The 13,619-nt window shown below is 33.8% G+C and overlaps 1 protein-coding gene across 3 annotated transcripts in view; it reads left to right on the top strand.

Annotated features, from left to right (window-relative positions):
* Positions 1-13,619, top strand: part of GPM6A (glycoprotein M6A) — a 237,866-nt gene that overhangs the window by 187,267 nt on the left and 36,980 nt on the right. For all 3 annotated transcript variants that reach the window (XM_019749472.3, XM_019749471.3, XM_074329896.2), the window contains exon 2: positions 12,791-12,983. In XM_019749472.3, the coding sequence (XP_019605031.1) occupies positions 12,791-12,983 (193 nt within the window). The remainder of the gene's footprint in view (positions 1-12,790; positions 12,984-13,619) is intronic.

The raw sequence follows: 13,619 nt of genomic DNA, 5'->3' as shown, positions 1-13,619 counted from the left end.
TAATCCTTTTTATTACCTAGATTTTATCATATATACCTGTTGAAGCTGCCTGAAGTTTCAACAGTTTACATTGTGAATACAAAACACTATCTTCCATGTTTGAATTCCAAGCAATGTATTTATTTAGAAGGAAGCTAGGACTTTCCAATGATTTGAGAAAAACATTAAGTTAATGAATTTATAGACAGCTTTAAGGTTAATAAAGCCAATCTCATACCTCATATATCCCCCAATGGACTTACTTAAATAAGGATTTGCTTTTTTAAGAAAAAAATATATATATATATACTAGAAAAGTTTAAGTAACTGCTAGTTATTGAAAAAAGTGGAAATATAATACAATTCTGCTACTGTTTTCTGTAGAGTCTTCTCATTTTACCTTACCAATGACCAGTCATGACCAAAGACAGAAATTACTATTTTTCTTTACATTGTGAAATACACTTCTACGGTTTCCTTGTGGTTAAGCTCCATCTTTTGATTCTATTGCTGTGACTCCAATTTGTTTTTTCAATATAATTGAATTGACAACATGTTGAAATAGAAGGATAGACATTTTGATGGGTGAAGTTGACTTACTCTTCCTGTACATAGGTAACTAAAGCAATGAAAAGAAAAGCAAGTAGCAATAAGTCCTTAGAGTTAATCCATGCTTGCTGTGTTCATGAGCCAAACTCTGTATGAAATGCTGGATGTGTAAAGCTACATAAATCCTAGTCCCTGATCTCAAAAGCTCATTATCAAATCACGTGCAAACCATATTGCAGGGACACTAGCCTCAAATATAGTCTATACTAGAGATTATAAAATCTAATGTTTTATTTAATACATCTGCCATTTCAGTTTTCCATTCTTCTATTACTTCTACAGCAATTCTTACTTTTACTTCACAGCCACTAGAGGTGATTGGCAGGAACTGACAATGAGCTTTGTGTGTATTCATAAAATTCTGGGGATTAGGCACATAGAATAGAAAGATTTATGTGAAGTACAGGTTTCCATACATAGGCTGAGCTCTCTTAAAGATGCTCCCTGTGGTGAGCAGAATACAAAAACAGCTAAAAGGCATATTCTGTTATAAAATGTTCACAGGCTGCTTTGTAGTCATCTCATTTCTCTCTATACCTTTGCTTTTCAATCACCACTATCTATGAGTCATATTGGATATAATCAAAAGAAGCAAAGGACAGTAAGTATTTGAGATATGGAACAAATTAGTCAGGAGTGGAATCTCTGTGATAAGAAAACAGCATGTCTGTATTTTGTGAACATGGTGCTCACGGAGTTGGTAATAGAAGCAATAAAATGACCGGCTTATACTTGGCTCAAATAAAATCAACACTTCCTCCACGATATTTAAAAAAGATTTATTAGAGACTTTTAACTAATACTTCCCTGGTCTTTAGAGAGCAAAGTGTGTGACAATATTTCCCCTAATGAAAGAAGGAGAGAGAGAGGGAGAAAGTGAAGGAGAGGGAGAGAGGAGAAAATAAAAATAGTATTTCATTAATTTAAATATATATTTTAGCTTTTTAAAGTCTCTGGTGCTTGAGAAAAGATAGTGCTTGCAGAAATGAGATTTCTATTTTGAAATGCTGCCATTTTGCTTACTTCCAGATCAGGTATACAATGACAATTCAGAGACATTTCCCACTACCTCAGGACCACAGTAGAGTTTTCCCCCAACGAACTGTGACAAATGGTGAAAAACTACCTGTTATATACCCATTTTGAAAATTCTGTTAATGTCAATGGTGAAACAGCACAATTTGATTATCAGGAGAGTTTGTTCTCTATATTTTGAAATAACGGTTGGATGTAGGAAATATACATTCAAACATTTTTATTATTTTGTTGTTTTAAAATATGGCTTTAAATTTTGTCTCATAACAAATTTTTATATATTGTAGTAACTATGAAATAGACAATTGTAATATCTGCCTTTCTGGAAAAAAAGATTTTAAATGTAGAATAAATGTGTAAATTCCAAGACATCAGATTGCATTAAAAAAAACAACAACAAACTACCATTATGTTTAGAGAAATATCATTGTATCTTCAAATGTCATAGTGAATTTCCATGAACTAAATTAATGAGAGAAACTTTCTGTAAGTAATCCATGCTATACTTTAAGAGAATTTGTATTTTTAATTTTTTTAATTTTTCTTTCACAACTTTAATTCATAATTAGAGGAATTATTCTATGGTTATTAGAGTCACAAGCTTTTAAAATTATATTTTGATTTTTAAGTATGTCTTTAAATTCCTCAATTATGTTTTAAATACACTCCAACTCTATTAAAACTATATGTATTTGACCATCTTTCTGGAGTGTGTATAGGATGATCCCATCTTTGCCTTTTTTTCACTGGAGTTTTGAATAAACCTGTGATCAATAATTTTTCTGTGTGTCATAGTTTAAACATTGTAAATATTTTTCTTTATCTTTTGACCAATTTATTTTTAATAATGTAATTTTTTCAAGATTAGTTTTAAAAATGTATTTATTACTTTATTACTTTAAAATAATAATATAATAAATTATAGATCAAGGTATTTGTTGATGAGTTAAATTATGTGTATGTGAAAGGAAAATAATCTTAGGTATTCATAAGTAATTCAGATGTTCCCCTTAAAAGACTGATAAATCCGTTTAATTATAAGAATAAATTTACATTGGATATGAACACTAATTTTATTTTTTCAAAATCCACAGAATATCTGGGATGATAACATAACCAAACAGCAAAGTTTACGTATCCCAGGCACCACATTATTTTGGAGCAATGCTTAAATGATTTTCAAAATCATGTAAAATTTTATTGTACATCAGTAAATAACTTGTGATGAATAAATTTTAGAAAAATATCATCCTCTTTCCTCAAATTTCTTTGCTTAATTGGCCAGTGATTTTTACTCTTATTGTCAATGTCGTCAGCTTTTCCTGTTTGGAATTTAATAGTTCACAAGTGCTCAGGATCTTCTGTGGATTTTTTCTCTGTTGTTTTTGGTATAGAAGTATGTGTTTTTATTTTGTTTGGTGGATAGTCATATTGATAATCCTCAGCATGGTATACTTATCAAAGCAGAATGTTAGAGACAAATATATTCAATACAAGTTCAAACACTGACAGGTACTTAGCTGTATGGTATCATTGTATGATGGGTATTCTAATCCTAGTTTTTCCTTCTATAAAATTAAGATACGATGTTACAGGAAGGCTTTTGAATTATCTCTCCAGCAAACCTGTATAAACACTGATATTTCAGTTACTCAGAAAGAAAAATAAGCTGATTTTTTGGGGGAAAGATACAGGCAAAAAAAAAAAAAAAAAGTAAAACTAGTGTTGTAAACTATATCCATTCACCAAGTTTCTATTTCTTGCTCCCAAAGTAGGAAATTTTCATGATTCTGACATTTGTCTGCAAAGTAGACATGGCAGAAGGCCAATGACCTCTTCTTGACCCATTCTTCTTGGTTGTTAGCATAAAATTTCCAATTAATTAATTCAAAAAATACTAATTGAGCATCAAACATGTGTCAGATATTGTTCTAGGAATTGGGCACACAAAAATAAACAAAACCCAGAAATGTATGACTCATTTTACATTTTGATGAAGAGAGGCAATAAACAAAGTCAACAAGTAAGATAAATAATACAACAGATGCTGGTTAGTGTCATGGAGAAAAACAAAGCAATCCTGAGGGACAGAGAGTTCAAATTTAGACTGGATGATTTTTCTGGATCATTAAATAAAGATGGCTGCAAACTCTTTACCACCCCTCCCATCCAGGGTTGGAGCATCTGGGCTACCTGTGAATACTTTGACTGTAAAATGTAGCTCTGTCTTTTCTGGGCTCAGCCTTTAAGAACATTGGAAACTTTTGCTTTCTCTCTTGTAGAGGTCCTGCTTTGATAGAAGCCACCCATTATGCCTCACGATGCTGTGAGACAACTTAAATAGCCACTAGGAGGGACCACTTGAACTGTGATACTCCTAGGAAGTCCTCAGCTCCTCCAGGCATGCTAACTGGGGCACCATACATGCACGTGAGGAAGCCATCTTGTACATCCTGCTCAGTGCAGCATTCATTGACTCCAGTCCCATTCACCTTTCAGCAAATTCTTGAACAATCCCAAGTGAAAACTGTCCAGTAAAGCCATGAAAATGTGAGAAATTATATTGTTTTAAATGAATACATTTTTGGGGCTGGCTTGTTAGGCAGCAATGGATAACCCAACAAACAAACAACATTTTGAACAAATTTGAAAGTTGTGAGAAAGCAAGTGTTGCCAATACTTATGTTAATAGGTCCATTTACTACTGGATCTCGAAACATCTTCTGAACAAGCAAGACGTCTTCTACAAAAACCTCGTAGGTGTGTGGACTCAGGCCAGTCTGGGTGCTTCACTTTCTTTCCTTCCAGGGATGGCCCTGATTGTACATCAGAATCATGTCTCCGCCTGATTGTTCCCTCACCCTAGGAGCTTATTTATCACAGTAGTGACTATGATTCTAATCATTATTGAAGCAATTAACTTTTCTGCCTTAGGGAAATAAGTTTAATTAATCAAAACATTCTTGTTAAGTCATGCTGACCATTACAGAATGTTCTGTAATTAGTGACATGTTTTTTAAAACTATCTAAACATAAATATTAATATTATAAAATTTTTCATAATAAAAACATTTTTAAGAGAAAACCATCATTATTCTTCTGGAAAATTCACAATACATAGGCTTTCACGTGTTTTTCAGTATCAATGCTCAATAATCACTTGAGAAATCACCTGTATGTAGTTAACCCTCCCTCATAGGGTTATGGAGCTCACACCATCAAAACATTAAAGTCTTGGCACAGTTTCTGATGCATTGGAACTTTTCAAAACATTCTTATTGATGTCATTTATTTAGAAAGGCATACTTTGTTTAATAACTTTTTCAAAATTCTTAGAATAAATCATTCTCAATCCCTGTATTACATGTATATCTAGTTTGTCAACTCGTTTTAAAACATGTAAGGATATTTAGTAACATTTTATATAAAACTGCATCGTTTCCATGTGTTGCTGCATCTGTACATCAGAAACCACTGAAACATTCGATAAAAACAGACATTTTCAACAGAGGGGATTCTGGGAATCTCTATCATTGACAAAATTCCTGGTGATTTTCATACCCAGTCACAAAATTAGGAGGGTATAATGAAAATCTGCAAACTCTACATATTCTTTTTCTTTTTAAAGCCGTTCTTCTCAAAATTAGGAACCAATTTGCTTAAGCACAGTATTATAACAATAACTGAAATGTTTAAAATTAAAACCTGTCATTTGAGTTTGTTACCTTGATAATGCCACTTTGTCCCAAATTATTCAAATGTTTCCCTTAACTCTATACTTTGTTGAGGCCAGGAATATATTTAAATAAAATGTTAATAAAAATTTTAATATTTGTGGTTTATCTGTTATATTCTAGAATGCTTTAAAAATATAGATTGTCATGTCATTAACTGAAGGGTTAGCTATTAGAAAGTCTGTTTGCTATAAACTTTACAGTGTAAAGCATTCTCCAGGAGCACAATTTTGAACTATTATATTATTGTCATCTTTCTAGTATGCTGCACTTTATACCGAGGGCATTTTTTCCACTATTATTTGAATAATTTTGAACTCTAAGCCCACTGCCACTCCGTGATTTGTTGGTGAATACTGTGATCTTGGCGGCAGAGGTTAGCAAGCAACCTGAGTTCTGGCTGGAGAGTCAACTTAGAATATACAGTGTAACAACCAAGACTCTGAAAGGCTTTAGTGAGAGGCAGAACCAAAAACACACAATGAAACAAAACAAAAATAATCAGAATAACAGTAATAACAAAATTCTGTGTAGGACAGAAAAGAAAATTACGTGTCTTTTACTTTGGGTGTTGTTGAGGGAGAAAATAGTCTCCTCAGAATTTGATATCACAGCCAGCTGTCCTGTGAGTTAGGGACCTTAACTCCTGCTACCGTTAGAAACTGAAAAACTCAAGTCTTACTTTTAATTTAAAGGAAATCATTATAAAAAGAAATGATTGCTATCGTATAGACAATGTTCTCTAACAAAAATGCAATTAAGATACAAAAATAATAAACTGAAAAATAGAAAGTCTCATATACCGGAGGTGCCAAAAAAATGTATGCACATGACTTGTATTCATCTTTTGTTATTGGTATATATTGAGTACTACAATTTTAATACAGTTTTTTCCTTTCTTAAAGTGTATATATATATATATATATATATATATATATATATTTTTTTTTTTTTTTTTTTGGCACCCTCTATATTTTGAAATTTAAAAAAAAAGAAAAATGTAAATAAATATGTGTCAAAAAGAAATCACAATAGGCTTCAGAAAATTCTTACAGCTGAACAATAATGAAAAGATTACATATTAGAACTTGTGGAATCAATTCAAGTAAAATCAGAAGGAAACTATATCTTTAAGTGTTTTTATTAAAAAAGAAGAAAGACTGAAAATTAATGAACTTAGCATCCATCTCAAGACATTATAAATGTATAGCAAAATATACCAATAGAAAGTAAAAATAAAAAATAATTTAAAAATAGAAATTAAAGAAACAGAATAATCATGCCAAATGGGTTACTTGAAAAGAAAAAATAATATTGGAATCCATTGGCATTACTTATCATGAGACCCAATAATGTTATTTACTGAGTACCTGTATTTATGGGCCTCTATTTTCTGGACTTGATACTTGATAGAATTGCACCTTTTGTTCTGTGTGGTTGAGGGGGAAGCATATGGTTCTTCCTAGATATTAGACAGTGAGTACAAACAGCACGTATCACTTGCAGCCCAGGGCATTTGTCAAAGTGAGACTTTCCTGATGTTTTTTATTTCTGATGTTACGACTGGAGGTGTTCAAGATGATGTATCCTATATCAGCCTGAGTTTCTGAGTGGGCTATAATGGGCAGAGAACCCCACTACTAACCTGGGATGGAAACATTATTGCCTGAGTGATTTTTTAAGTCACTGAAAAAATCTTTTTTAAATTTTTTGTAGCAAACATAGAACATAAAACATAGGCTTTCCTGACTGAAATACTTTAAGAATAGAGAAAGAGAGACACACCTGTGAGGTAGTGGGGAGGGAGGGAGAGAGAGAGGAAGGAATTTGAAATCATCAGGGAAAATGAAATATGTGTAAATGAATAAATTAAAAGCACTATAAAACAACATTATGTACAACTTTATTATAAATTTTAAATCTTAAATTTATAAATTCCTATAAATATTGAACTTAGCAAACAGACTTAAGAAAAAATAGAAAACTTGATTAGTTGTATAACCTCAAGCAAATTAGATCAGTAGTTAAAATTCTTTCCATAAAGTGCAGTACACAAGTAGCCTGGACGGTTTTACTGGCTGTTTCTACCAAATAGTTACTGTGCAGCTAAACCTTATCTGGACAGCCCCAGGGTTTAGAAAAAGGAGGTCACTTTACAAGGCTAGTATAAACTTGATTCTAAAACAAGAAAGCAAAAATTTGATATCAGTTACATTTATTAACATAGATATCCCTATCTGCACCCATGACCTTCTTAACCTTATCCTAAATTCCTTTGTTTCAACTTCAGTCTATTTTATTTACCACCACTGGCTTCTTAGATTTTCCTCATATACTCTAGGCACACACCTGCCTCAGGACATTAGCATTTACTTTTCCTCTGTTTGAAACTGTCTTCTCCCACATAGCCTCTTGGATGGCTCCTTTACCTCCTTCACATCTTTTTAAATATGTCATCTCAGTTATTCCTTCCCTGAAAACTGAAGCCATTATTCTAGTATTCCCTACCCTTCTTCTCTGTTTTGATTTCCTTCTCTGCACTTTTCACAATCTCACATATATTACTTCTCAATATTGTTTATTATCTGTCTCCCATCCCTGGAATGGGAGTAGAGATTTTGTTTATTTTATTTACTTCCACAGCTCCTGCCGATATCATAGCCCCTGGGCCCCTGGTGAGGGCTCAGTAACTATTTGTGGAGTGAATTGATAAATGCGAAAGTATTGAACAAAATGTTAGCATGACAAATTCAGCAATGTAATAAAAAATACAATATGACTCAGTTGGATTTTTCTCAAGAATTCAAGTTTAGTTTAAATTAGAAAAATTCATTGAAATGGCAGCTAAAAAGAAACAACATAAAATTTTTCAACAGATGGGAAAAAAGCATGTTATGGAATGCAAAGTTAAAGAGACCATGCTTAACCAATAAACCAACAGCAAACATTACACTTAATGGTAAAACATGGCATATGTTTTCTTTAATATCAGGAATAAGAAAAGGTACCTTTTATCATTACTTCTACTCTTCTCACTGCATTTTGCCCAACAGAGTAAGTTAATAGAAAGATAAATAAAAAAGTACAAATAATGAAAAAAAAAAAAAAGAAGAAAGAATGCTTAAAATTGTCACAGATGGTATGATTACCAACATAACAAACTCAAAATAATTCACAAAATGAAAATAATTCAGAGGATCAAAAAAGAATTTTTCAATTTCCTAAGATACAAAATCAATATAAAAATACCAGTTAGAATCCCAATGAGTTAAATTATGGAATCAGACAAACTATTACTAAAATTTATATGGTAATGTAAAAGAGCCATAAATAGCATGATACACATGAGGAAGATGAACAAATTGGGGAATTTTCTCCACCACTAACCGAGACATACTATATAAGGCAGTGTGGTATGGCCCAGGGATTCACCAATAGGTGATGATAAAACAGAATGGACAGCCCACAAACAGACTCAGACCTCTCTGGATACGTGGCACTGACAAAGTGATGCTGTACTCGTATGTCAGTAGAAAAGAATCAACTCATTGGTAAATGGTGCTAGAAAAATTTGTCAGTGAATAAATTGTCACTCTTCTCAAACTCACTTGTCAATCTCTTTTCCAGGATCCACCATTGTGTTGGTGTTTCTTCTCGGCTATCTGTCTCCCGTGCTTATTTTCATGTTGGTTTAGATTCTTTTCCAGTTATTTATGTTGGGGTTCTTTGTGGAGTGAGCAAAGGCAAAAGCTTGTGTTTACTTCAGAACGTTTAAATGGAAGTAAATTAATCCTGTATCCCATCTTTTTAAAAAATACAGACTATCTCAAGAGCTTTTATTTTCTTGGAAATTTGTATATTAGAACAAGTCAAACTATAACTCCACAAAACATTGGGCAAATGTTTTAGAGTGTGTTGAAAATTTCATGATCCCCCCCTTTTTTTATGTGAAAGTAAACACATAGTGTTAATTCGTTTGAGAAAATGTAACCAGGAACTGAATATGAGAAAAGCTTCCTTGTGTACGTAGGTAGTGTCTGTAGTATGTAAATTCTGTGTTCAGTATTTGAACCATCGCTCTCTTTGAGAATCAATGGCCCTATTCTCATAATATCTAGTATTGAAAATGTTTTTGGTGCAAAGTAGTCTATTGTTTTTAGAGAGATTTTCTCAAGAAAGGTATTTTCTCCAGTGCCAGCAGTCCACCTCCTATGCTTTCCCTGATAGTCATTTAGTAGAGTAGTTTCTCATGTGAGGTGCAGCAGAAACGTGGTGATGGGTGGCAGCAGAATCCACAGCATTAAAAGACGATGATTGGGAGCATATCCTGGGCTTGGGAGCATGGTTACTATGGTGATGCTGCTGCTCTGCCAAGGCTGTTTCTCACTGTGGGTGGAAAGCAGCTCCCCTGCCAGCAACTACGTGGGATTCTGGCAGCTGGAGAGAATGCTGAAATGATGCGCTGCTTCCCCAGATGGGAGCTCTGAGAGTCTTCATTTAAATCCAATAGGCAACTCAGGCCCCACGGAAGATTGGGGTAATTAGGCAGTAGACCATTACAAGTGCAAAATGTGCGGGATGAGATACTTTAAGTTTCTTATTTTGAGTAAAAGTTTTGCAGAGGATCAGGACTTGAGTGGAAAGATTCTAGGCTGACCTGGAAGTAATGAAGGTTTAGAGGAATATTTATTTGTCAATAAGGGTAATATGGATCCGAGCAATTTAAACGACAGCATTTAAATAAGGAGTGAAAGAAACATTTCCATTTAATTTGGAAATCTTAAACTCATTCAGAAATGCCTGTTAACTCAGGGTTGTCAATTTAGGTTTATCCAGTATTTAAATTTATCTCATGCTTTTACTAATTTTAAAAGTCACTATTCAAAGCTATAATTAATGATACGGACTATAGCACTAGTAACACCCCCGCCGCCCCCAACACACACACACACACACACACACACACACACACACACACACACACACTGCACACATAGAGTGTAGGTAACTAGGGTCAACTTGCTTTCATGGAGGCTAATATTGGTCCATCTAAACAACAATAGAGAAAATGTGAAATGAGTAGAAACTGACTCTGAGCTAGTAATAGAATTAACCGGAAGTCCTCAGTGGCAGTTTTGGTGGTCATCTATGGGCTTACCACTTCATTTACTCCTGAGCTCTTCACATTCTGATTTTATCTTTACTCTGTTATAAGCTTTAGGTCTAGGACCTAGCACAGGTAATTCCTATCTATGAATTTGATGTTTGGATTCTTTTCTTTATATTTGAACTTCTATTCTGAGGGTTTTGTTGAATATGTTAATCTGGTTTTGTCACCTCAATGTCTGCCATAGAAATCCCACACACCTCTATCAAGTTCTTTGAGAATAGTTGGGGAGAGACATCACAAAGGAATGGGATTTGAGATGATGGGGCTGTTTGGGGCACTTGTCGAAATTAGGAATAACTTCTCTTTGGATTGGTACTAATTTTCTTTATTTTTAAATAACCAGTAAAATGAAAACTTTACAACATGGAGAGATAGAGAGTAATCCAGAGATTTTTTTGCTACCCTGTTAATCTTCACCCAAAACTGTGTTCAGTGACATTCAGATACTACACACACTGGTCTCATCCATCTGCCAGTGAAATTTCCTCTTATCATATGAAGTATCAAGCTGTTTTAACCTTTCCTACTTCTCCACATTGTGTGTGTGTGTGTGTGTGTGTGTGTGTGTGCGCGCGCATGTGTGTCAGGGGAAAGAATGTTCAGGAAATGATTTTGCCCATATAAGCAAGAGCTATGGAAGCTGGGAGGTGTTCAGACTTCTTTTTTACCTCCTCTTGGGCAGATAACATGAGCCATTATTCTTTTAAGAAGGCCAGTTCATTGATCAATATTAAAATAGCAGCCTGGCATACATTATGAATATAATGTTACTTCACACAGGAAACTTGCAATCATTGCATATATCGTAGGTTGCTATAAACATACATGCATTCTAGATAAAGGGCACACAGATCTGCCTATGATTTAAGTACAATAAATAACAATGCATTTTCCAATCTTATGTGTTATTTGTTTCTGAAGAAGGAAAAAGTAAATTATATGGAGAGTTTTTGAGAGGCTTCAGCATTACAAAAGGAGATTTGATCAAGCATTTCCAAAAGGAGAAAAGTAGGAATAAATCTTTGGAATAGGATATTCTGAGGAAGGAGTGAAGCACAGAGGTGAACCAAGGGGTACTGACATCATCTTTGGAGTTCCCTTAGCCTGTCAGCTCTCTTACCTAACTTAATTGCCTTTTCTCACCAGTGGCTCCCACGTAGTATCTCATCAATATTTCTTATTTTAAAACATATAAACTTAAGCATTTCTAGTTAATCTCTTAGAAGAAGATATCTAGCAGTCACCTAAAAAATCCTGATCTTTTTTGAATATAATGTTTAAAGCCATCTTTCAAAAATTGAGGCTAAAGTGACAAAACCCTCACAAAGCAAAAGTGATAACTGTGGTCAAATAATTTTTGAAAACCACATTATAACACAATAACAGTTAACACTAATAATTGTTAAAGTTATTGTCTAATAATGGTAGACATTTATTGAGTACTCTGTGTCATGCACTATTTTATGTATTAATTCATTTAATGCTCGCAAGAATCATTTGAGAGAAATTCTTACTGTCACCTTGTGTACAAATAATGAAATCAAAGAAAAAACTTACCCCAAACACCCAGTGGTGGATCAGAACTCTAACCTGCCCTCGTCTCTCTTTTCTACTGTGCCAAGATCTTTCTCAATTTTTGTTTGTTATGCACCACAAAAAGAAATAGATTTTGCATTATCAGTTACTACAAAAACAACATACATAAATATCTGAACTGAAAAGATTCTAAAATAATTTGCCTCACCACATGCAATGCCCTCAGATATTGTCTAGTCTGTTCTCTTTCACTTTTAAAAATTGCTGGTCAAAGTTCAGTAAACTGGGTTCACAGCTAACAGATTTTGACTCACTGTTTTAAAGATACAGGTACAGAGAGTTCAAAAGAATAAATGTCATTGAAATAAAAACTTAAGCATGTGAAATTTGAGGGCAATAAAGTCAAGATAGAATGATATGCATATTTGTATGTGAAGATTAATTATTATAGGAAGTCTGAGTGGGAAGGAAGTTTCTGTTGGTTTGGAGGTAGAAGAGGAAGCCATCAGTTGAAGCAAATACTCTCTTGCCTGGAGGATGGGCTTATAATTACAAAACCTGGCATTTATACCTTCCAGGGCAGCCTAGGACTTGATTTACAAGGTTGACCTGATATCATCTATAAATGTAATTATATTTTCCCATAATGCTGAAGTTTGAAAAAATGTTTTAATTAGATTAACAAAAAAGTTAATTTCTAACATTTTTTCCTGTTGATTCTTTGCAGGGTGTTTTGAGTGCTGTATTAAATGCCTGGGAGGCATCCCCTACGCCTCTCTGATTGCCACCATCCTGCTCTATGCTGGTGTTGCCCTGTTCTGTGGCTGCGGTCATGAAGCGCTTTCTGGAACTGTCAACATTCTGCAAACCTATTTTGAGATGGCAAGAACTGCCGGAGATACTCTGGACGTCTTTACCATGTAAGTCATTCTAGTATTGCATGTTATTTTGAGAGTATATGTTCACATTGCTGTTTGTTGAATAAATAGTGGTCTAGAGTTAAGTGAAGCGATGTCATGTAGAAGAAAAAAAGACTCTTAGGGTATACACATGAGTCAAAAGTACATTAACATTTAGCATCAAAAGAGGACATATACCATAAGACCAGAGGCCAACTTAATCTGGATTTAATTTGTGTTTTAATTTGACTGTAAAGTTTTATCCAAAATTCAGTATCATTAAGTGGAACACTTGCATTTCTTTTACTCTTCTAATCTGAACAGAGGCTGTTCTAATAGAATAGAACAGAAAATAGAGAACAGAGCCAGGTATAAATGTAGACTGCTGCTAATTCTAGGAAAATCACCCAGACTCTGCGTGTACTCCCACCTTTTTAAAAATTTTAACTCAGCCATGGGTATTATATCATCTTTTTTCCCTACCTCACATAAATGATGTAACCACCTAAATAAACATTGTGAAAGTTCTTATTGACTTCTACAAAAGGATAAGTCATAAAGAATGAGCACCCTTTTGCAATCACCAGTTATGCTTAAAATGAATATTTTGCCCATAACATGTAAACTCCTGGGATCATTAAATTATAGTGATGTTAA

Source organism: Rhinolophus sinicus, chromosome 16 (genome assembly GCF_057876585.1).
Source record: "Rhinolophus sinicus isolate RSI-liver-muscle chromosome 16, RSI-T2T, whole genome shotgun sequence".
In the NCBI taxonomy this organism is placed as follows: Eukaryota; Metazoa; Chordata; class Mammalia; order Chiroptera; family Rhinolophidae; genus Rhinolophus; species Rhinolophus sinicus.
The sequence above is the reverse complement of the archived record's forward strand: the minus strand, read 5'-3'. Positions and strand labels throughout refer to the sequence as shown.